This window comes from Phyllopteryx taeniolatus, chromosome 1 (assembly GCF_024500385.1).
Source record: "Phyllopteryx taeniolatus isolate TA_2022b chromosome 1, UOR_Ptae_1.2, whole genome shotgun sequence".
Lineage (NCBI taxonomy): Eukaryota > Metazoa > Chordata > Actinopteri > Syngnathiformes > Syngnathidae > Phyllopteryx > Phyllopteryx taeniolatus.
The window spans coordinates 22,927,742-22,953,420 of record NC_084502.1 but is presented as its reverse complement, the minus strand read 5'-3'; the positions used below and the strand labels follow the sequence as shown (position 1 = coordinate 22,953,420).

Genomic DNA, 25,679 nt, shown 5'->3' with positions numbered 1-25,679 from the left:
GAGGCAGGGTTCACCCTGAACTGGTTGCCAGCCAATCGCAGGGCACCTACAAACAAACAACCATTCGCACTCACAGTCACACCTACGGGCAATTTAGAGTCTCCAATTCATGCATGTTTTTGGGATGTGGGAGGAAACCGGAGTGCCCGGAAAAACCCACGCAGGCATGGGGAGAACATCCAAACTCCACACAGGTGGGGCCGGGGATTGAACCCCGGTCCTCATAACTGAGAGGCTGATGCTCTAACCAGTCGCCCACCGTGCCGCCTCATCGAACCCATTATTATTATTATTATCATCATTATTATATTTTTTAAATCATCCCACTGGCTGGCACAGCTGTGGGGGGGATAGATATATGAGGTCTGCAGACATACCTTGGTCACCCGGAGTTTTCACAAATTCATTCTGTATTTATAAGGCTATCCGCTCACATTGTCTGTTGCGACACTGGCCAAGGGCAGTGACAATGCTCCAATCATGCACGGATCGCTATGATTACGCTTCGTCCTCCTCCATTCAGCGATATCTCCATGCGAGACTGTCATTGCAAACATTTAAAGGGAATGAGAGGAGCTGCTCTAATTGGCGGTGAATGAAGTCGGCTGTAGACAAACCCAGAGTTTGTCCTTTACGCTTCGTCCTCCTCCATTCAGCGATATCTCCATGCGAGACTGTCATTGCAAACATTTAAAGGGAATGAGAGGAGCTGCTCTAATTGGCGGTGAATGAAGTCGGCTGTAGACAAACCCAGAGCGGCCCAGCCAGCCCATTCTTGGAACCGCCTGCGTGCGCTGGTCGACTCATCTAACCTGTCCCTGGCACACAGTTGCGCCACCCGCCATGTCAGATATACGCCAGTCACGAAAATAGGGCCCCTAATCTCTGCAATGGCATCTGTCACATCCGTCTTAAAAATATAATCAAAATGAGACTATGCTATCAGTAAACAAGAAATTCAAAATCAGACACAGAATACTGCATTGTATTAAACATTTACTCATTGGTTTCAAACGTCTATATTTGATGAAATGAAATGATGTGTGAGAGTACAGTGTTTGGTTGCTGTGCACTCAAGCATGTGTCACATCATTTACAACTGGCAATCTAACATCTGTCCTTAGCACCTAAGAATGAAAAATAAATGTAATAATCCTAATAATAAACACATTTAGAATTTTATATGGTGCAACACAATTTAATTAACCTAAACTAAAGGCCTCGGTCCTGGATGACGCAATTAAACAATTGTTCCCAACTACTGGCCCAGCAAAGGCAACATGAACAGATATACAGTATCTTGAAAACGCCTTTAAAAATACATTTTTGTACAATATTCAACATTAGATAAAACACAAAGAAATCATACAGTATCTGACCAATTAATGTAGTTTTTGGTTACCTATTACTCCTTACTAATGAGGCAATCACTTTGGTAGAAACAGATGTCCGATTGTGTCCTTTTGTCTTTTCTGTCCATTACATTGTAATTCTAGTTCTAGTTCTTGGTATCCTTTATGGTCTGTTATCTTTGGCCAGAGAGTGCATCATCCAGTTGACCTTAGTCTTCCAGCTTTCTCGCAGAGCCTCGTTGAACTTCACTTTGAAATTCTTCAGTGCCTCTTCCTCTGATTTGCCCAAAGATAAAGAGTCCTGTTGAGAAAACAACAAAACATGTCATAATTATGATTCCCTCCCCCCTGTCATCAGCATCATTTATACATACCTTTAGGTACTGAATGTCCTTGAAGGAAGAGAGTTCGGGCAGTCCAGCTGCCTTCATCATCGCAAAGAGGTTGACAAAGAGTGTCCCATTCCGACACAGGATCTTATATGCCCGCTCGCAGTATTCCCTGAACCTAACAACAACGATGCATAGTTCTGTCACAAAACACAGAAACCCCAGTGAATATACAGACATATTACAAAAATAAATAAATACTATACCTCTCAAACTTCTCACTGTTGTTTGTTCGTCCTTGTTGGATCACATGGACGAAGTCGTATGTCAAAATAAAAGGTACACGTTCCCTGTTGATGCCCAGTTTGCGCTTGAAGTTGCCCAGGAAATGTCCAAAGTCAATGTGAAAGAGCTAAAGAACAGTAAAACAATCACTTAGAGATACTCAGGAGTTTAAACAATGACATTTTTTTGATAAATCTGACAAGATTCAATGTAATCAAAGTTTGTCTGTGAGCAGGATTGTGAAAAACCTACCAAAAACCTGTGCCTGGCTCTAAATTGCTCTACTGGGTACAATTCTAGTTCAAGATTAAAAATGACATTCACGCCCCCTTGTGGCATATTTCTTTCTTAGAATTAGTAGAGACAGAAAATACAATATGTAAATCTCACCTGTCCAGTTTCCCTGATCATAATATTGTCATTGTGACGGTCACCAATGCCCAAGATGTAAGTAGCTACACAGTAGCCAGCACAAGACAGCGTGAACTCCTCGATTGCTTGTTCAAGTTTGTCTCTGGTGAGGAAAAACAGCAAGAATGAGTGGGTTCCTAAAAACAATTTATGTGGATCCCCTATTTCAACACATTTGGAGACATTTTAATGTTATTATGAGTAAACTTTAGCTTATTTGGTAATATGTGTTAATGGTGAAGGTTCATAGTCCAAGACACCCTAAAACCAATCCCCAGCCAACTAATCTAAACAAATATTGTTCTTCACAAAATTGAGACAATTGGCTGGTGACCAGTCCAAGGTGTACCTGGCCAAAAGTGAGCTGGGATAGGCTCCAGCTCACCTGCAACCCGAAAGAGGAAAAACACTATAGAAAATGGATGGATGGATGAATGAAATTGACATTAATTTGCATGTAGGTCTGCTTATGATAGAACAAAAATGTCCATCATTATACATGAATCCCTTTCCCCAAAAGTTTCCAAAGTTCCTGAGCTAAACCTTTAAACATTTTCTGGATACGCACTCTGGATTCTTGGATTTGAGCCAGTTCAGCAGGGCATCTTTATTAAAGGCAGCAGTGGCGGCACTGTTGCTGTTATTTCGCTGGATATTGGCGATGGTATCCGAGTTCCTCACCACCTCAATGAAACCCATCTTGTTCCCAGTGGACAAGCACCCATATGGGATCATTCTGCGCTCAGAAGACAAAATCAGATACCAGTACATTCCTTCTCGAGGATGCTGTGCATACATATAAATAATACCTGTTGGTCCCTACCTGAGATCCAGTCCTTCTTTTTTCCACAAATTCTCCATGAGCTGGATCATCTGGAGGGTCAACATGTCTTGTCGAAGATCTTCATCATGAAGGAGTAACATAATTTAATTCTTCATTCTTCTTATCATGTATTTCCATGTTTGTAAGGCCCATGCAATGTTTTTTCCCTTCTTTTTTTGGTAACTCACCATCCCCATTCTTGAAGATGATGCCCACCATGTCTCCTTGAGTCCAAGGACTCTTATACATCAACCAGAGTGGTTTCATCTTCGAGTCCATGAATCTGCACTTGTCTGCACTGCAACAGTATACAACTTTTTAAATCATGAGGCAGAGATAAAATTGTTAATGAATTTTATAGTGACTTGTGGAGGCATCTATAACAAAGTAGAATCTCTATTAGTTACAGTCTCAGCCAATGCTGTGCGAAAGGTGTACTTCACCCTGGAATGCTTGCCAGTCCATCACAGCTATTTTAAGCTATGTGGCATTATTTATTGCCATTGCATTCTGACTATTTATCATTCTAAGATGCTGTATTCTTCGATTTATGCAAAGGGGAGAAATCAATGTAATAATAGATGGCTGCCTCTCTTACTGACATCTCTTAATGGGATAATTATTTGTATTAATCAACATGACGTGAGATTTCCTAGAAATAGCTGATGCGGAGTAGTCGTGCATGAGTGTTTATTTGACAATAGGCTTGACCGACTAGAAAATTGGAACACCTGTGCAGTCTAATCAGATCCTGTACAAGTGTTTTTTTTCTGGATTCTGCCTTGACACAGAGAGTAAGCCTCTGTTGCGCACCTCTCAGTTGGAAGAACCTCTGCAAACTACAACAATAACTAACACATTGTGAAATTCTAAACTTTATGCATGCTTGCGTGTGTGTGTGTCTGGCTCTAACCAGATTTCAGTGAGGATGACGCTGGGGTTGAGTGGTGACAGCAGGTTGGACAAAGCGTCCGACTCCTGTCTGATGCACAGCTTCAGGTCCTCAGCATTCATCTTCTGGGGGCCTGATTTGACAGAGTCACTGAGTACCTTCATTTTGCCTTGAGCCTCATTCTGTGCAAGGGAGGGGGCAAAATAAACATACTTCAATGCCTACCCATTGGGTTTTTGTTTTTGTGTGTGCAACTTTACATGTACTGCATGTTAGCACTAGTGTTGGGTATTTTTTTCCCCATAAAGTAGTGCATTACATATTCCAAAATTACTCGTTACTATCTTTTCAAAGCAATAATTGTAATCATTTCAAAGCAAAGTTGTATTACATATTATTGTCTGTGAGCTGAAATGTTCTGTCCTGTAATGTTCAAATTAAATTGGTATGGGTACACAGGGTCAAAAAGTGAAAGCCCAAACTACTGGCCCATTTGGCAGGTATTAAAATGGAACCTGGAGGATGTACTGTAGATCACATCACATCAGAATGGGCTAACGTCACATCTAATTACTACACTCTTCGCTGCGGGTGAAACCATTACGATCCTAAATTGTAGTCATTCACTCATTGATTTTGCACAGGGTTTGAGTTCTTTTGAAGATTGTTATATGACTAGTAGAGTTACCTGTTTTGTTAAAAGTTTGATGTGGTGGATGTTACCCCTGCAATAGGCCTCAAGAATCAGGCCAAACCTTAAGCTGACAGATGGGACGTGGATCTCTGACCTAAATTTAAGACACAATGTTCAGCCATCAAGACGAGACGCAAGTTGTTTCGGTGTGCTGGTGAACCGTGCCTCACCTGAGATGCCAAAAGAGATAGTGCCCGATCCTCCTGTTGAATATAGCCCTCTCGAGCAGGAACGTTGTGAGGTCGCAGTCTAGATAAGACTCGTATTTGAGGACCTGGACCAGCTGGATTAAATACTGCAGCAGCTCATCATCACTGTGGGCAGAGGAGGCGTTCCGCAAGTGAGTGTGTTCTTCATACATGAAAGACGAGCAACAACATGAACACAAATTTGACTACCTGAGCTTTCTGAGGCATCTGATGGTGAAAGAACGAACCGCCGGGTCTGGAAAACTGTAATCTAAGAGCTCCAAGGCTGGGATAGCAGGGAGCTCTGGCCAGTTCCTCAAAAGACTCACCATCTAAAGAGTCACAATGAATGTGAATTACTACGTCCACCAAGGAGATTGAATTCTTCAAAACATCCTGTCAACAGTTTTTCACATATCAACCTGAGTTTTCTCTGGTAATTCTGCCAGCTATGTTTCCTTTAAGCTATGCATTTACGTATTATCTGTCCAAACAAAGGCATGCAGTGATCATCCTATCTATCTATCTATCTATCTATCTATCTATCTATCTATCTATCTATCTATCTATCTATCTATCTATCTATCTATCTATCTATCTATCTATCTATCTATCTATCTATCTATCTATCTATCTATCTATCTATCTATCTATCTATCTATCTATCTATCTATCTATCTATCTATCTATCTATCTATCTATCTATCTTGTAGTTTATTATGCTACTTTATTGACAAATGTTTAAGATATCCCAAAACAATCCCTTGTACCTGGATGACATCCTCTCTCTTATTCCACTTGGTGATGAGGAGCAGCTTGGAAAGACTTTCAGGATAATGGTCCCGGACTTCCGTGCGAAGTTTCCACAACAGCTCCTTCTCATCCTCGAAGAACTCTGTGTAGTTTTTGTTGTCCATTATTTCTTTCAGCTTCATGTTCTGCAGAGATGCAAAAAAACAAAGACATAAAAAAAAACCCCAAAGCAGGCTAAGTATTTTCACATGTGAGCGATAAAATATAAAATATGAAGATGTGAACCTCTTCTTTTGTTGCCGCAGCTGCATCACCATTTGTTTCCATAGCACCTATCTGGAAGGAGAGTCAATTTAATTGACTGAATGAAATATACTTTAAATGAGATGTCAAGTGATTTTGATAACGAGCACCTTGTCAAGGGGAGGATAATAGAGCGGATGTGGTCGGATGTTCGGGAAGCGAATGAGAAGTCCAGCTACACTGTCAACGTTGGGATTCTTCTCAACTGTTCCCATCGGGTTCAACAGGTCACTTTTGTCATCTGTAAGAAAAACGTTATGTGTGATGTGTTTAATTGTGTCAGAAATGATGACATTTTCTGCAATGGACAGACTGTGTTAGACACATGAGCCACTCACACAAAATCAGTCTGAGCAAAAGATCATATAAAAGGAACAGTATACCCAAATTTACATTGTTCCTTGGGGACTTGATTATGTTTACTTGATACATTTTTGTTGTTGATGATTGAACATGATGAAAGATGCAATTTTTAAAACTTTGGCAGCATGGCAGTAAGTGGTTAGCCTCTTTGCCAGACATTGCTGAAGTTCTGGAATTCCGTTGTGGAATTTGCATGTTCTCCCTGTTCTTGCGTGGCCATTACTCTGGCTTCACCCCACATTCCTAAAACATGCGTGAATGTGAGTGTGAATGTTTATGTTTTCCTAAACAGATAGATGTTGAACATCCAGTTACTTAAACTTTACATACAGTACTGTCCTTATGCTGCCAGCTGACACGCACAAAAACATATAAATACCAGTAATACTTACAAAATACCACCAGGTAACAGTATCCCTCTGTAAACATCTTCCTGTTCCCCCTTGTATGTCTGGAATCCTCTATGTCAGTACTGTACTGTACTTTTACTTTAAGCTATTTCATTTAAGTGGTTAACTTCTCTCTCTCGCTCTCGCTCTCGCTTTCACTTGTATGACAATTATAATGTTACTTAAATCATAAGATGTGCAGTTAATAGTTTTGTTAGGGAAAGAGTTGGAGCCTGAAACAAAAGAACAAAACAATCTACATTATTTCCATCCATCCAGCCATTTTCCATAGCACTTGGCCTAATCAGAGTTGTGGTGAGCTGGAGCCTATCCCAGCTGACTGACGCGTGAGAGGCAGGGTACACTCTAAAGTGGTCGCCAGCAAACAGTAAGGCACATATAGATAAACAAACATTCACACTCAAATTCACACCTACGGACAGTTAAGAGTCTTTAAAGAACCTAAAGGAAGAAGCCGGAGTACCCGGTGAAAACCCAAACAAGCACGATGAGAACACGCAAACTCAACATAAGAGGGCCCGAGCCGAAAGTCAAACCCAGAACCTTTCGACTGTGAGCCAGACATACTAACCAATACCTCACTGTGCTACCATTACATTATTTCCGATTGAGAAAAATTGTTTTGAAATTAGAATGTCTTGGAAGTCAACAGGCGTCACATAACCGATTGTACTTGACTTTGGAGCTTCCGCTGCGTTATCAATTCAACAAAATAATCAGCATGAAAAAAATGCTATGAATAAATGCTTCATGTGTAATTACTGTAATTATAAATTTGATATTGCACTACATTGCTGTAAGTACCAGGAACAGATGGCCATGTGGACAATAGAAACTCGCCACTCTTTAGCTGGTCCTTGTAGTCAAACACCATGATGTTCCCCCAGGCTATTGGACAATCCTAGAAAAACACACAAAACAAAATATAGATTGTATTCCGTCAATAAATTAAAAATTCGTCATTGTTGTGTAGTATGAGCCATGTCTATAATTAGCTTTACTTCTGTTTGTCTTTCTAGCACATGTCTGTGGGACTTCTCTTCCAAGTAACAGAAGAGAGAAGTGTCCCAGAAAGCAGAAGCAACACTACCTGAGTCCATTATTAGTGCACCATGTTTGTGAGGCCCATGCTCAATGCACTGACCATCGCTGCAGCAGTGAGAACACTCTTTAGTATTGAACACACTGTATTGAACATGTGGTGGGCTTGCACTGTCAATGAAACACGGAAGTCTCATTGTACTTGTAAAAAGGATACGTTGATCATAACTATAGTTACAGGACTGTAGACTATAAATACAGTAAGTTGTGTTACAAATATAATGTGCCATTTACTGTTGTTTTAAATGATTCATATCCCTGACATTTTTGAGAAGCACATCGTTTCACAATTTAGTTTTATTATTACATGACTTAGGTCGATAAAGCAACTCATGAGGGCAAGATGTAGTAATATTGTGATGAGTGGTTAGTTTTACTTGACAGCTTGGCTTGACAAAGGGTGTCTTGACAGGTTGGCTTTTGTTTTTCCAATTACTCTTCACAGAGTAGTTACCAGAAAAGGGAAGTGAATTCAAACACAAACGGCATAGTGGGCGGAGGTGCCACGGAAGCTAAATAGTGTAAAGATGAATTTAGTATTCCCCGGAAACATTTGGGACCCGCATTTTCCTAATGTTGCAAAGTTGTGACCCACTTTCATAGAAGTTAGAAGGAATAAATAATTTTTTTTGGGTCTAAAAATTTCCTCTGAAACCATAATTACAGCATATTAGATTTTTAAATGAGATTTCAATTGAGTTTTCTGTACCACCAAAGGCATATTGCTTGCTATGAGGTCCGGCCAGCTAAAGGCTGAGCTGCACTGTATTTGTTTACATAGCAAACTAGTGGCTAGAGAACAAGGAAGTAACATTTCTTTTCACATTCCTACTATGTTCCGTGTGGTAACTTAATATGCCTCTGTACTGTTATGCAAAAAAATCAGAAATGGAATACAGTACATGTAATTTCTTTCATAAGCTGTCTGCGACCCACCCAAAATGGGTCCACGACCACCAGTTCAGGACGATTGCACTACACACAACACACGCAGACACAAACACCGACACACACACGCACGCGCGCGTGAGTGTGAACTGAGCTTCACACTCAAATGAAATACACTCACGCACAAATTGCAACTCACTGCTTTCTTATTCTTCTTTTTGGTGCCTCTGGGCTTCTTGGCCTTGTCGAAGACAGCATAGAGAGCGAAGCACAGGCGACTCATGCGAGGCAGGTCAGCCACGCTGATATCGAACTCCACCTTTTGGTCCCATAGTGGCTCGGAGCACACCGCCACCTCGGAGCTGGTCACCACCTTACAGAGCAGCTCACTGCCATGGAAGAGGCCAGCTTGCACCACAAGCTGGGGGGCATAAAAATGCATAGTGAGCGGTGGCAAACAAAAGTAATGCAATAATAGTATTTTACTGCAATTCAGTAATGTAATTACTCATAAATTGTTGTTAATTTGATATCTGTTAGTTTTTATTGTAATGTCCAGACATTGTCTTTTCCCCTCTCATGTCTCATGAGCATTTATTTTAGTAACTCATATATAATATAGATTTTTAATCTGTGTCCACAGAATTTTTTTTTATTTTTTTAAGTTTGATGGTGTAAAAAAAGTACCAAAGGGAATGTAATGTAGGTCTATTTATTTTTAATTTGTAATGCACTGTTCTGTTATTGTTGTCTTGTTAAATGTCATCAAACTTATTACACTACAATTCCACAATTGCTTTAGTGAAAGTAACTCAGAAGTAGTGTAAGCAATTCCAAATTCAGGGACAGTAATATTTTAATTTACCTAATGACTTCCAAAAAGGCAACACGGTAGACGACTGGTCAGAGCGTCTGCCTCACAGTTCTGAGGACCGGGGTTCAATCCCCGGCCCCGCCTGTGTGGAGTTTGCATGTTCTCCCCGTGCCTGCGTGGGTTTTTTCCACGCACTCCGGTTTCCTCCCACATCCCAAAGACATGCCTGGTAGGTTAACTGACGACTCTAAATTGGTAGAGGTGTAGGTGTGAATGTGAGTGCGAATGGTTCTTTGTTTGTATGTGCCCTGCGATTGGCTGGCAACCAGTTCAGGGTGTACCCCGCCTCCTGCCCGATGATAGCAGGGATAGGCTCCAGCATGCCCGCGACCCTAGTGAGGAGAAGCGGCTCAGAAAATGGATGGATGGATGGACTTCCAAAAAACAGTGATTAGTAATATGTGATGTACTGTATGACATTTTGGAAGCAACTTGCCCGCCACTGGGAGGGGACAAGGTCCTGCCATGCAGCATGGAAGCTTGTGTGACAGTGGAAGATTTACATGCTTGACGAGATGATTAAGCATTTCCTGTGTCACTCAGGCTATGAGTCAAAGGATGTACACTTCAGTACATGTAATTTCTTTGATAAGCTCTCTGCTACCCACCCAAAATGGGTCCACGACCCACCAGTTCAGAACGATTGCACTGCACACAACACACGCAGACACTTCACCCTTCAATACATGGCCACTTGAGTCAAAATCCAATAATGTGTGACCATTCATGTCCTGCCCTTTGCCAAATCAAGATAGGCCACATCTGTATAGACTAAATATATGAGCATCTATTCTCCCCTGGGGCTGTGTTTTCAATCATTTGTCTGCCAACAACTGACATGACTGATCATTATGTGACAGGAAACATTTGGCATGAGTCATAAAGCAGCTGCTGGAAGTGCACTTCCACAAGGCGAAGCAACCTAAACGGTAACAAAGTTAGTGTACAGTACAGTATGATGACACAGAGTCACCCATTAACAGGATTCCCTACGTGTGTTGTGGCTGGAAATATAAAAAAATAGATATGCAGTATTGCAGAATGGTAAACGGTGTAATTTTTCAACAAACAAGATGCGCTTTCTAAACGTGTCAACAATAGAAATGCAAGAGAGGGAGGGTTTTCTCAGAATCTACAACCCAGAATGAGACATCTAAAAGAACAGATACAGGCCCTCCCCACTTCCTGTTTTGAAACTTACCCAACCGCTATGATGAATTATGGGAAGCGTGTGGTTTGAACCAATGTATCTCCCCACCCCCCACCCATGTCATTTATATGTCAAACTGTCTTTTAGTACAAGTGAAATGGAGATATTGAGAAGACAAAGTGGGAGAAAAACCCACTTGGATGCAAACCAACCTTCATTCCTTCATCTGCATTGACTCGGCTTCCTTGCAGCAGGTGGATGTAGAAAGGCTCATGGATGGACCACAAAGAGGAGGTATTCTGCTGCATGAGCAAGTCAGAAGAGAAGGGAAATTCATTCCTTCAAATGTCTCCATTGTGTACAATAATATTGCGCAGAAAGCATGCATGTCATGTTGCTACACTATCCTGTTGGGTAGTAGTTCAGAAGATGGAAGTAAAAACAAGTATGTTTAGTAGAAGCTACAAGAACAGAAGAACTCTATCATGCCTTTATTTTACTTTACTGTGCAACCGTGGTGTCTCTGCATTTGTGTTTTACAGTGTTCTTCGCTATATCTCGGTTCGTCTATTGCAGATGGCTTCATAGCCTAAAAGATTCAAACTGTATAATAATAACCCCACAAAATCATTAAAACACATATTAAGGGGGATAAAATGCACATACATAGTGTACAGTACTGTATGTTTACGAATGTTTAAAAGGTGTTTAACGGTGTTGGTTCTATAGGGGGTGCTGGGGGGTGCCAGTGCCCCCTAACACTGGGCTTGGCCCCCCCATGACACCCCCACACTTTGCCCACACAACTGCTCTACAGTGTCTGTGGTTTCAGTCAAAGCAAGACATCAAATGTTAATTATTCACATTGTGATGCGCAGCACGTTTCAAGTGTGCCAAAGTCCACGATGTCCCAGTGGAACAACTGTGACGACGACCAGAAGAGTTAGAGAAGTGTTCGTCAAAGACGCCAAACGTCCGGTGCCCTCTTACCTTCTTGAGAGGCAGAGGAGGAGGTCTGGACAAGGAGCGACTCTTGCACACGTGACTACACATCCGCTCGTGCTCCTCTTGATACTTGCTGATGGTGGAGTGGTGCACCATGGTGAGATGAGGGTTTTGGCCAGTACTCAAACAGGAGAAAATGTACTGTGGAATAAAAGAAAAGACAAAAACTGAGGTGACTTTGCATAGAAGGACTTGAGGCACACTACATGGCACTATAGGCAAACTGAATGTGTGTTAATAAGCTCGTCTTAAAATCCCCCTGTCATCATTCATCCCAAGGACTAAGCATCATCAGTAGTTTTGTTGGCAAACGGTTTGAAACTTTCTGTGGGAATGAATAGAAAAATATGGGAATATAATTGGATTCAGGAATTAATGAGAAAAAGTAGAATCTATAACAGGGAACTCATAAGAATAAAGTTTAAAATGACTGTAGTGAAGTTCTACTACTGTAAATTAAAACACAAAAACAACAACCAAACAATTGAACACCCAAAATGCTAGGTTTTGGGTTAGGGGGTTTAGATTGTCATTAGGGTTGTTTAGAGTTAGGGTTTGATTCAAGATCTGCATCTCTCTCTCTCTCTCTCTCTGCATCCAAGACATTTATGCCGTTAAATGAAATAAATTGATTAAATCAAAGTAAAATAAGGGTATTAGTTTGCATGCATGTTTTGCATGTCCACCAAAAATGAAGTCTCTGCAACTGCTGTGAGCTTTTGGTCTTTTGAATACATTTGAATTTAAAAAAAAAAAAGTCGAATTTTGCATGTCGCCCGAACATAGTTGGGAAAGGCTCCAACACGCCCGCAACCCTAGAGAGGATAAGTGGTACAGAAAATGGATGGATGGATGTTAAATATGTTATAATGTTATATATGTTAAGTCTATATCTAAATATAAATCTTAAATTTAAATACAAATATTAAAAGTAAATGTTACATTTTATATTATATTTAAATGTTAAAAATAAATATTAAAACTAAATGTTAAATATATATTTAAATGGTAAACATAAACATCGAAATATAAAAATAAAAGTAAATTAAATGCTAAATCTAAAAGTTTTAGGTTGAACTAAATATTTTGTTAATATGCAAATCCACACTGCCAAGAAACGGAAGTAGCAAAAAAAAAGCTGTGTGTTTGTAGTGTCCAAAAAACATAAATTATTATTATTTACATTTAAATTTACATTTATGATTTATATATATTTAACATGTATACATATAGTTAACATTTATATTTAAGATTCCTATTTAGATGTATATTTAACATTTAAATATATATTTAGCATTTAGATTTCAGATGTAGATATAGACATTTAATATTTCGATTGAACTATAAAGTTGATTAATATTGTTCGAAATGTGCAAAAAAGTGACTCGATATTTCACACCAGGTTATTAAAAACTGTTTGGAGCTAAATGTGACAAAATGTTGCTGTTATTTTCAGTGTGAGCCTCTTTACTTTTTTTTTTTGTCCTGTTCGGCTGTTAGATCAAGCAGAATGCAGTATCTGTATCCCTTTTATGTCGGAACGGTTTTACTGTATCATAGTAGAGTCTTTAAGCTGCCGCTGTGGTTTCTGAGTATTATAATTGATGTTTATTGAGAATCAGAGTCGATCAGTCGAACAGAACAAACTTTCAAGAGGGGAGAGAGAAACGAAGACAAAAGACAAAGCACTAATTGTAAACAGGATGAGAAAAGTAAATCATTACACATCTACAACAATGAAGCATTATATGTGAGTGTTGTATGGGGCTGTAGTGCTACACCCTGTGAGGGAAGGACAGGACAAGATAGAACAGGACCAGGACAAGAGAAGAAGCATGCAAGACAAGGGTCGTGAACCCGGCTGTACAACTGAAGTGTGGTGGCCCTGGTGGTATTGACTATGTAAATTATAAAAGTCTATAGGACGAGAGTGTGAGTGAGGGGATACCCAAGCAATTCAAAGACACAGACGCCCTCCCAACCTGCAGGGCCCACGATGCAGCCAGTCCCCGCCCAGCCCGAGGGCAGGAGGGTGTCCCTTGTTTGTTGGAAAGGAAATGGCACCCCAAATGGGAGGCTGTTTGTTTGCTGTTTAGGTTAATGCAGTCCAAATCTTGTTAAGGCCTTAATGGATGCAGTTGCTTGCTGCAGTGCTGCTAGCTGGACTGATATGAGTCAAGCCTGCAGGTAGCGTCACTGGACTGTGCTGCCAACCAAACCTTTAATGGCTTAAAGGAAAAAACAGCTACAGTTTGACCCTACAATTTGAAATCGGTGGAACAAGATGGGTTGAAATGATACTATTGGTTTAATTTGTGTAGATATTTCGTTGACATACAGAAACTTTATTTCGCAGTTTAGCCAGTGGCTGGTTAAAAAGGAGGTTTATGCTAAAATATCTTACAGGAAGCCAAATATTATCCACTAAGACAACCAAAGTCCTAAAGTATATAAAAACAAAACAAATGAGACAAAAACACACAAACACAGCTGTTTGTTCCAAACAATTACACGTTAGCGTATGTCATTAGCTTATCAAACTTTCCAGGAATATGAGGACATTTTGATTCATCAGTCAATTTAATTTCTAAAATGTGTACTATGCAGTTTTAGTAGGCCTGTCTGATTTTAAGGTAGCTCAATTAGCAACATACACTAGAAAATACATCTATGACTTCAGCTTCTAGTTAAGAGCATCTAGGTTACTTGGTTCAGTTCTGCGTTATCTTAGCTAGATACTTAGCTTAGCAGCTAGCCCAGCTATTGTCCGACTTTGGTACTTACACTTTAGAGCAACTCTTCACGGGGGCCAGTAATCATTCCGTTTCATTTTGCGTCATTTATAATGTTTCATTTTGTTGAGATATGGTAATTGAGGTTGTTTGCATAAATAAATGCTGCTACCTGCAACCTACAGGTAACCTCTTTGGTAGGGCGTGTCAAAAATCTTATCACAAAAGTTAATCAAATATTGCGATGTTATATTGATATTATTACAGACCACTAAAGTGGGAGGTTGCGATCGAAACCGGAGATGCTAGCTCTCCTTAATGCAAGGAACTGTGTCTGTATATTATTTTAAAGCAACATTATTAAATATTGGTGCTTTTAATGCATTTGAATTTGAAAAGGGCTTTCGATTGAAAGACATACATGAATATATGAATAATGAACTCACTTTAAACTGGCACAGCGGGTGTCTCCCATAGATGAACTCCCATCTACCGTTGACCTGTAAGGTGTAGTCCTCTGGTTGTTGCCGCAGCGATCGGAAGACGGTGGCCTTCTTCTTCAGGGCGCTCCTCATCAGAGCCAGCGGCAGGTCCTTTGGCTCCTGCTGCACCATGAAGCTTTCCTAGCACACATTCATGTTTGCGTCCTACTCAGTAAGATTTTGAAGAGTTGTGAAGTGGCGTTTGTGATATGGGAGGGGGATTGCTAAAGATTTTCACATTTACTTGAAAACTCTCATAGCTTCTGCCCCAGCATCCCCTCACTATATTAGATAACATTCAATATGAACTCACATCACAAGCCTCAAACTTGATGTTGATAAAGATCTTGGTGTTTTGTGACTTGCCACACATTGCCAGAGAGCAGCATGGCTCCAAGTCACATGGGAACATGTATGCCATCCACTGTTGCCATGGTGATGCTTGCCGCCGCTGAGCCTTCTCCTCACAGAACGCTCGTATCTTGGTCCGAAATTCACTCACTTCGTGGTTCTTCTGGGCCTCAAACTCATGCAGACCTGAAAATAACAAACACAATCATCAGTATACCAGTTTGTCAGACTTTCAAGTCGAGTCTCAGAAGCAAAAAACTTCGCAGTCAGTCCTGTATTTTAGGTTTGTCTCATTTGCTAAATTTTAGAATAAAAAAACACACATAAACATTTATACATAAACAGTCCACATTAAACAGCATACTTTTTTTTTCATCTTTCAGGGGTTTGCTGGGGCAGCAGCATCTCAGTTGCTGATAGTGGCCAACTGGACAGCCTGATAAGGAAGCCCAGCTCTGTGAGTGTCACCCAGTGCGCGACACCATCAGAGCACGCAGCATTTCCTTCCATGACAGACTTCTCGATCCCATTATATCTGGACCATTTATTGATACATTTAAATTTTCTATCCATCCATCCATTTTCTGAGCCGCTTCTCCTCACTAGGGTCGCGGGCGTGCTGGAGCCTATCCCAGCTGTCATCGGGCAGGAGGTGGGGTACACCCTGAACTGGTTGCCAGCCAATCGCAGAGCACATACAAACAAACAACCATTCGCACTCACATTCACACCTACGGGCAGTTTAGAGTCCTAAATCAACCTGCCATGCATGTTTTTGGGATGTGGGAGGAAACCGGAGTGCCGGGAGAAAACCCACTCAGGCACGGGGTGAACATGCAAACTCCACACAGGCGGGGCGGGGGATTGAACCCCGGTCCTCAGAACTGTGAGGCAGACGCTCTAACCAGTCGTCCACCCTTCTGTATATTGTATTTACAGTAGTATTTATTATTCATGTACTGTTGTCATTATCTGACAAAATAAATATGTACATAGATAGATTTTTGAAGCTTTAATATGACTTTTCTAGTGTGCTGCTACTTTTAATGTAAAGCAATGTTTTAGGCCATTCTTTGACAACACAACATGCTACACTACACGCGTCTGACAGAAGCGTCACATAGAAACACACAAGTACTACTATTTCAGACAATACTTTTTAAACGAGTATTGCAGAGCTCTTTTTCTGCTGTAAAACTCTGACTGCAGACCTAATAAAGGCTTATTCTATTCATTCTATTCTATTCTATTCTAGGTTTAGGCAAGGTAAAAAAGCTGACTACTGTATAACTTTAAGTACGATTGTCAACTCTGGAATTCCACTCAGTTAAAAAAAAATCACAAATACAAGACTATTTCTGAATGGTGTCAGATCGTATTAGATATAGTACTGGGTCTATTTATCACGTAGGATAAGTTCCAGACCTGCCAACAATTAGCGAAAATCCGCAATCTAGAAACACCATATAAAAAAGTGAGTCTGCATGTGAGTGTTTGGGTGTAAGGTGCGGGCAACAGAAGCTCCTGCGTAAGTGTGCTCATTGTGTTTATGTGTTTTACTGTTCTATTAAGAAAAAAAAAAGACTTGGAGATACTGTACATATTGTACATATGCCACAAGAAAAACAATAAATCACCAGGGAAGCTATATGGGCAGTGAAAGTGAGTGTTGCTGACCTTTGCCAATCAAAAAGCTGATTTGGCTGTTGGTGAGTTTCTCGACACGGTCACCCTCCCTGGCCACCAGTCTCAAAACACCCATGAAAGGCTGCACATCACTTATACGCCTCGACTCCTCCTCCAGTTCCTCCCTTTCACCTGTCTGCTTGATGCAGGTGAAGACGTATGAGTCTGGATGACCCAGCGCCGTGAATAGCGCCTCCCCTCTGGCATTTTCCCAAACCATCTGGGGAAAAAAAGACAAAATAATACCTTCATTAACTCATAGGAATTGCAATTACATCACAGCAATCCCCAGAAAGAAAACCCAATACACAGCCTAGTGACTTTGGGCAGCATATGAATGATACAGTATCAGAGCAATATAGCACAGTAAATACCATTCATACATTTTCTTGTGTTTGTCTTCATTAGGATCGAGCTCCCATCTGATTTTGGGCAAGAGAAGGGGTACACCATTGATTGGTGCTCAGAAAATACATTATTTCCTTTACTAGTGGCCCCTGTTTTCATTTTTGTCAAAGCAAAAAAAATACAGAGGCTGCTCCCATTAGGCCCACACTCAGCAGATGTGGCATCTGTAAAATTGACGTTTACAGTGAGGAAGTTGTGGATTTATTCCATGTAGGACAAACAAACACGAGTGTCCAGTGAAATGAATAAAAAAGAAAAGAAAACAAAGGCCATTAGGCTATATTCTATTTATCACAAGACCCTAGTGAGGATAAGCACTATGGGAAATGAATGAATTAATCTTGACTCAGGCCCTCTTGTGTGGAGTTTGCATGTTGTTCCTGTGCTTGTGTGGGTTTTCACCCACATTTCAAGTTAGGCTCATCGAAGACTCTAAATTGTTTCCCTGTGTGAATGTGAGTGTAAATAGTTATTTGACTAAATTTCCCCCGCGATTGGCTGGTGACCAGTCCAGAGTGTACCTGCCTCTCGCCCAAAAAGCCAACTGGGATTGGCTCCAATTCCCCCGTGATATATACACTGCATATAAAAAGTCTACGCACTCCTGTTCTGATGCCAGGTTTTTGTGATATGAAAAAATTAGACCAAGATAAATCATTTCAAAACTTTTCCCACTAGTAATGTGACCTATAACCTGTGCAAAAACTTTTACAAAAAGAAAATCTTTTCCCACGAGTTTAGTAGATGTTGTTATGGTCCAGTGAAACTAATGTTGAACTCATCACCAAAAGAATACCATACCTACCTACAGTCAAGCACGATGGTGGCAGCATCATGCTGTGGGACTGTTTTTTCTTTCAGCTGGAACTAAGGTGGAAGGAATTCTAAACAGTTCGAAATAGCACTCAGTGTTAGCACAAAACCTTCAGCCTTCTTCTAGAAACCCCCCCAAAAAAAGTGCCGTAAAGCCTAGAACAGCTGAAATGAATTTGGTGTTAACCAGAAGCACTTTAAATGGGGGCAGGCGTGTGCTGACTCCCATTTAACTTGTTGACAATACATTTTCGCCGATCATCAATGCTCCAAAAACAATGGGTGGTACATCTTTACATTATAAATGCAACAGAGGGGGGCTGACGGTAATATCGCCCATATAAAAAAACCCTGTCCCTGCAGGTTATGTTTTATATATATATATATATATATACTCCCTGTGTGCAGTATGTACATAATGTTATTTAATATTATTTAAAAGGCATTTGTACAAATAAAGATCTACTTTCTGATTTACTCCTTACCCCACATCTCGTACTCTCTGCAGAACATAAAATAACGCATTTTGTTTTAGTTGATTTCATGTTATATCCAAATTAGTTTACTAATCCCTGCATGGGAATTCACTTTCGACTATGCTGTATATTTCGATAATAACTAGGAACCAAACAACAAAGTCTTAGGATCTTCTGGCAACAATCACTTTACTGTTCTTAACTTCATCCATATTGTCATAGCCAATACTTGTTTGATAAAAGATACAATTTAGAAGAGTTAATAAAACGGCAATGCATTTAGACGCTGTAAAAACATGCAGACTAAAATAAGGAGATGATTGTTTGTTTTTCTGGGTATGACACATTCACACTAAAACACTGAAAAGGAAACTCGATGAGCGACTCTTTGACCCTGAAAGTTCTGGAGCACTTAAAGAAAAAGGACCGGGGAGTCATTTCTTTTCTTAATCATCTTAAAAGCCTCCAAGAGTATCATTACTAAACACAGCTAAATCATACTGTCTGAGGTGGCAGAGCGGTTGGCATGGAAACAGCACATTCACATTCATTCATAAGGAGATTGGCAACGGAGCGGCCAAGGAGAAATGTGGCTTCTATAAAATTCAAATTTGACGTTTACACTGTCGATGATTCAGCTTATTTGATTTTTATAGAGATTGTGGACATACATCCTGCTTATACTGTACTGGTTTTGGTAGCCATACCATCTTGATGCTCTTGATGGTGTCCTTGTGAGACACTGAGAATGTGAGGTAGATGCCAGTGGGCAACAGGAAGTCCATCCTGATGCCTTGCTCACCCTCCCGCTCCCACTCCTCCTGCATCCCATACTTCCCCGGGGGCATGGTGATGACGACGGCCTCTCATTTACTGCCAGCTCCTCTGCTGCTGCTCACCGCAACACAAACATCCATATTGAATACAGTATGGCCACCCTGAACACATGCAGATGGTTTCATTGTCATAACATGCAGCTTATTATGTAGCTACATGAGAGGGTCAAAATATTAGAAAATATTTTGAAAAACAGCTGTGCAGTGCACTTGTCCATTGCAAACTGCAACCACAACATCATCAATCAATACTTCACTGAAATTCAGCGTTACAATATTATCTTTGGACTATTCTTGATTGCAAACGTGTACCTAATGAATTGTCCTGTGAGTGTATACTGTACCACAAATCTTGGGGTAAGGAATTACAGAGTAACTCATAATACAATATTATCACAATATTTTTTTTCTATAATACTGATACAGTAGTACCATAAGTGTCATGCCAAGTTGCATTAAAAAAAAAACAAAAAAAACAATTAAGAGGTATTCACAAAATAATTATCCATCCACTTCTCCATTTTCTATAGCGCTAATCCTGATTAGGGCTGCGGGTGAGTTGGAGCCTATCGCAGCTGACTTTGGGCAAGAGGTGGCGTGCAACCTGGACTGATCTCCAGCCATTCGCATGGCACATAAAACGAAAGCTCAGTTAACATCATCAGACAACATAGCCAACACTTACTATGCATATACTGTACAGGTGCATCTCAATAAATCTGAATATCATAGAAATGTTTATCCAGGAGTTCAGTTAAAATAAAGTGAAAGTTGTTGGCGTCCAGCCTAAAACCTCTTATGTCCAAATTTGGAAACAATACAGATTAATTAAACAGGCCAATTCCAATGTAATTTCTATTTACCTATTTTCTACAGCACTAATCCTCATTAGGGTCAGGGTGAGCTCAAACTAGAGTCTTCACTGAACCTAACATACATGTTTTTGAAATGTTGGGGAAGCTCGAGTAGTCCAAAATAAAACACAACACAAGCATGGGTAGAACATCAATCTAGTTGTATTAAAAAAGGATCGTAAGAGAAAACAGTAAAGCAACATCGCGCATCAACGATGAGGATAGTATCACAATACAGTGTTTGCACTATGTATTGGGGAAAAAAACCATCTATCTATCTATCTATCTATCTATCTGTCTGTCTGTCTGTCTGTCTGTCTATCTGTCTGTCTGTCTGTCTGTCTGTCTGTCTGTCTATCTATCTATCTATCTATCTATCTATCTATCTATCTATCTATCTGTCTGTCTGTCTGTCTGTCTATCTGTCTGTCTGTCTGTCTGTCTGTCTGTCTGTCTATCTATCTATCTATCTATCTATCTATCTATCTATCTATCTATCTATCTATCTATCTATCTATCTAACTAAAGTTGAAGATTAAGTTGTTTCATTTAATTGTTGAAATTCACAACACATTACCAAGTTATTAAGTGTGACATTCAACAACAACAACTTCAATATTTTAATCAGCTGTCTTAATAATGTAATGTAAATAATAAGAATTGTTATTTCCATCACTGCTTATCCTGGTTAGGGTCGCGGGGTGCTGCAGCCTATCCCAGCTGACTTCGGGCGAAAGGCGGACTACACCCTGAACTGGTCGCCAGTCAGTCGCAGGGCACATATAGACACAGACAACCATTCGCACTCACATTCACACCGTCACTGAGTGGGAACTGATCCCACGCTGCCCGCACCAAAGTCAGGCGAGTGCACCACTACACCATCAGTGACTAGAATTGTTATGAATGATAGTGATTGTTATATTGTTCCAACGACATGCATACTGGTAGACTGTAAAAAGGATGCAAATGAAAGGCATTAAAGAGGATGAATGAAAGGGATTAAAGAGGATGAAAAATGGAAAGGCAGTTGGTCCTGATGACATTCCTGTAGAGGTATGGAAGCATCTTGGAGAGGTGGCTATGGAGTTTTTAACCAGCTTGTTCAATAGAATTATAGCGCGTGAGAAGATGCCTGAGGAATGGAGGAAGTGTGCTGGTGCTCATTTTTAAGAACAAGGGTGATGTGCAGAGCTGTGGGAACTATAGAGGAACAAAGTTGATGAGCCACACAATGAAGTTATGGGAAAGAGTAGTGGAGGCTAGACTCAGGACAGAAGTGAGTATTTGCAAGCAACAGTATGGTTTCATGCCTAGAAAGAGTACCACAGATGCATTATTTGCCTTGAGGATGTTGATGGAAAAGTACAAAGAAGGTCAGAAGGAGCTACATTGTGTCTTTGTAGATCTAGAGAAAGCCTATGACAGAGTACCCAGAGAGGAACTGTGGTACTGCATGCGGAGCTCTGGAGTGGCAGAAGTATGTTAGAATAATATAGGACATGTACGAGGGCAGCAGAACAGTGGTGAGGTGTGCTGTAGGTGTGACAGATGAATTTAAGGTGGAGGTGGGACTGCATCAGGGATCAGCCCTGAGCCCCTTCCTGTTTGCAGTGGTGATGGATAGGCTGACAGATTAGGTTAGACTGGAATCCCCGTGGACCATGATCTTTGCAGATGACATCGTGATCTGCAGTGAAAGCAGGGAGCAGGTGGAGGAACAGCTAGAAAGATGGAGGCATTCACTGGAAAGCAGAGGAATGAAGATTAGCAGAAGTAAAACAGAATATATGTGCATGAATGAGAGGGGTGGTGGGGGAAGAGTGAGGCTACAGGCAGAAGAGATAGGAAGGGTGGAGGATTTTAAATACTTGGGGTCAACCGTCCAGAGCAATGGTGAGTGTGGTCAGGAAGTGAAGAAATCGGTCCAAGCAGGTTGGAACGGGTGGAGGAAGGTGTCAGGTGTGTTATGTGACAGAAGAGTCTCTGCTAGGATGAAGTGCAAAGTTTATAAAACAGTGGTGAGGACAGCCATGATGTACTGATTAGAGACAGGGGCACTGAAGAGACAACAGGAAGCAGAGCTGGAGGTGGCGGAAATGAAGATGTTGAGGTTCGCTCTTGGTGTGACTAGGTTGGATAAAATTAGAAATGAGCTCATCAGAGGAACAGCCAAGGTTCGATGTTTTGGCGACAAAGTTAGAGAGAGCAGACTTCGATGGTTTGGACACGTCCAGAGGAGAAATAGTGAGTATATTGGTAGAAGGATGATGAGGATGGAGCTTCCAGGCAAGAGAGCCAGAGGAAGACCAAAGAGAAGGTTGATGGAAGTCGTGAGGGAAGACATGAGGGCAGTTGGTGTTCGAGAGGAGGATGCAGGAGATGGGCTTACATGGAAAAGGATGACGCACTGTGGCAACCCCTAAAGGGACAAGCCGAAAGGAAAAGAAGAATTGTGATATTAAGACTATAGAGATTCTGTGATGTATTCCTGATGATGTATATGTAATATCATATAATTGTTATATTTTCCATCGATATGACATAGCGATCGACAGTGCTGGGGAGTAACTATTTACATATAACAATATAGTATATAATTTAATTAAATTTTTTTAATTACATTATTCAGAGAAAATGTGTAATTTAATCACAGTTGCTTTTGGAAATTTCCATGATGACAATTTTAGTTACATTTCAAAAGCAGCCGAAAAAAACTCAGATTTCTTTGTCGTATCACTTCCTCCTAAAGCTGTCGCTTGTGATTGGCTCTCTCTGGTCATGTACCATTCTGCCGTAGTCTCAAAAATGACATTTTCCAAATATAACCACAACGCTCCATTTTGTGGTGCGATCAATTAGTTTGTCTGAGATTTTGAAAAGGTTAGACTCACTGTTACACTTTTGAATACATAAAATAACATTGACTTTTGAACAGTTTCATCTTGATAATTTTGGACTTTTTATGGAACAATCACTTATCTGGTTTGTCATATGAAGCGATATTGTCGAAATTGTGCAAATTTGTCATTAGGTCAAGATGGTATGGTATGGTCGGTTTCCACATGCTGTGCACATTTAATCCAGCAAACACATTTTTTTAATTATGCATTTACATTTGATTGTTTTTTTCAGTCTATTATTTGTGTAAATAACAAATATGTGATTAATTGCAAAATAATGATCTATGGTTTTAATTCACATTTTTAGTGAACGCTTCGTAGAGTCCTGTTGAGGCCTTCATTCAAATTTAAGAATAATAATCGAAATGTAATGAAACGTAATTACTTATATTACTTTGGGAAAGTCATTGAAATGGTTACACTACTATTAAATTGTCAACATGGTAACATACTGTAATTGTTAACAACTACATTTCCAGTCATCTTCCCAACACTGGCGATTGATACATACGCGATAATACGATATTATTGTGACAGTACGATAATACATCGATTGCGTGATATGTTGAACAAACTCATCAATGCTACTAATATTTGTGTCACTGACGAGATTATGAAAACAAAACATGAATCAAATAAATGATTAAATATTATATATATTATTGATGAATAATTGCACCATTATCATAGAACTAAAGTCCAATTAAAAGCTGGTCTTATTATTTGATTTGATTTTACAGTGCCAATCTTGACAATCAATATTTGATTTGAGCTGTATCAAAAATGTATGGTAATCATGGTGATAGGAAAAACATGCTACCGCGACATTCATTACAAATACAATGTGGAAGTGTTTTTGGAAATGTGATGGTGCGCTTCCAACACATCAATTACAATGTTGGTACACGCATAAAGTAATTCTACACTATTGATTTGGGTAAGGGGACACTTGCACCGTGTGGGGCCATATAAAGCCACACGAATGCACACTGTACTGTATGTTCAAAGGAGCTGCAAGTGTACAGAATGTAACGTTATTCTGCAAGGAAACCATCTTAAAGCACAAGTTCATTCTGGTGTTAGTCATGACAGTAAGAGGTGCGAGGTGCGGAACGAGCGGAAAACACTTGCCTGCGAGAGTCCTACACGCCGGTCATCTGTCTCTTCGTGGGATTGTCACGGAGAAGATGGAGGCTGCTGAACTGCCATCGAGGACACTAATCACGCACCGTCAGGCGTTACAAGCAGTGCATGGGGTTCAGGCCAGGGGCACGAGAGTCTGTGGGCGCCGCCGTGGAAAGCGTCCACGATGGGATGTGGCGTCCACGCGGACTGAGCGGCTGCGCTTTGCCACGCAGGTGCCCGCGGCCAAGGGACCGTCTGACAAAAGTCAAACTTCCTTTGCACGAAAACAAACGCCTGCCCACCACCTGAATTACAGTAGTTGTTGATTGATGGAAGTCAAAACACACATAGAACACATAACATTACATTATATCAAAGGAAACTATCCCAACATCCATTAATAAAAAAGAGAATAAATAATAATAGAAAAACTAAGCGATATTATTTTGTATTTTTATTATGCACAATATCGTTACCCCAATTCTTATTAGCTGGATTCTAACTCTTGAAGTACACGGATTGTCAACTTAAAAAACAAAATTCAAATGTCATAAAAATAAAACTGTAAAAAAAGAAAAAAGGGTACTTTATGGTACCAATTTATCAGGTTAAAAATAGTGATTGTCATGCTTGAAATGAACCCTATGTAAAAAATATATATATACATATATTGACTGTTACTTCAAGGATCCAAAAGCTCCAATCTGTTGTCGAGCGCAACACTTGAATAATAACCTAATATATAGTTACAATAGAGACGGATGTTTGAAACGTGTTTCCTTGAGCTCGTGTCACTGAACCAAGTCCACCTCTCTGTCAGGGTGATTGTTAAATGCATCTAAACCTGTGGTTACAATTCATACATACTGTGTAACGACCTACCTTAAGCAAACTAGATATAGCATATACTAATGCAATTAATATTTGTATGCTCATCTTTATGCACTCCTCACTGGATAAAATGTTTTCTGCATTCAATTTTATAACCTAAAATCTGTGGCAAATTTTTGATTTTTAATGTCAATGTAAGAGTAGCAGTAACACATATAACTGTCTGTTTATCAGTCAGTATGGTCTGGTGTTTATGTGCACTTTCTTGTTGCAAAACAAAATGTTTGTGAAGGTACTTTAGACCAGCTGGCAAAAAAACTAAACAGGAAGTGACTGTGCAGAAGAGAAACTTTTGGTCAGA

At 40.2% G+C, this 25,679-nt stretch overlaps 1 protein-coding gene across 4 annotated transcripts; it reads right to left on the bottom strand.

The window, feature by feature from the left end:
* Nucleotides 1-979: 979 nt before the first annotated feature.
* On the bottom strand, nt 980-24,760 carry pik3cd (phosphatidylinositol-4,5-bisphosphate 3-kinase, catalytic subunit delta). Of its 4 annotated transcripts, none has more exons than XM_061781541.1 (23): nt 24,494-24,760; nt 19,477-19,660; nt 17,064-17,292; nt 15,349-15,572; nt 15,000-15,176; nt 11,807-11,962; nt 11,029-11,115; nt 8,992-9,213; nt 7,608-7,704; nt 6,141-6,271; nt 6,013-6,063; nt 5,745-5,912; nt 5,185-5,306; nt 4,957-5,100; nt 4,781-4,880; nt 4,114-4,274; nt 3,389-3,498; nt 3,201-3,279; nt 2,946-3,113; nt 2,357-2,480; nt 1,964-2,093; nt 1,727-1,881; nt 980-1,653 (listed from the first exon to the last, which is right to left on the bottom strand). In XM_061781541.1, exons 2-23 carry the CDS (start codon nt 19,615-19,617, stop codon nt 1,516-1,518), a joined length of 3,114 nt encoding a protein of 1,037 aa, XP_061637525.1. In that variant the 5' UTR covers nt 19,618-19,660; nt 24,494-24,760; the 3' UTR covers nt 980-1,515. The 4 variants fall into 4 exon arrangements, with proteins under 4 accessions (XP_061637525.1, XP_061637517.1, XP_061637533.1 ...); XM_061781533.1 differs by having other exon boundaries at nt 11,029-11,118; nt 24,494-24,759; XM_061781549.1 differs by having other exon boundaries at nt 1,727-1,859; nt 1,948-2,093; nt 11,029-11,118; nt 24,494-24,758.
* Between the last annotated feature and the right edge of the window lie 919 nt (nt 24,761-25,679).

What these genes read in the sequence shown, in the direction of transcription:
- pik3cd (XM_061781533.1), bottom strand. Translation starts at nt 19,617, where the DNA reads ATGCCCCCGGGGAAGTATGGGATGCAGGAGGAGTGGGAGCGGGAGGGT. An exon ending in AAAGAAGGACTGGATCTCAG is followed by an intron (nt 3,114 to 3,200) that starts GTAGGGACCAAC and finishes TTCTGAGCGCAG; the next exon opens with AATGATCCCATATGGGTGCT. An exon ending in CTCAAATCCAAGAATCCAGA is followed by an intron (nt 2,481 to 2,945) that starts GTGCGTATCCAG and finishes TTTCCTCACCAG; the next exon opens with AGACAAACTTGAACAAGCAA.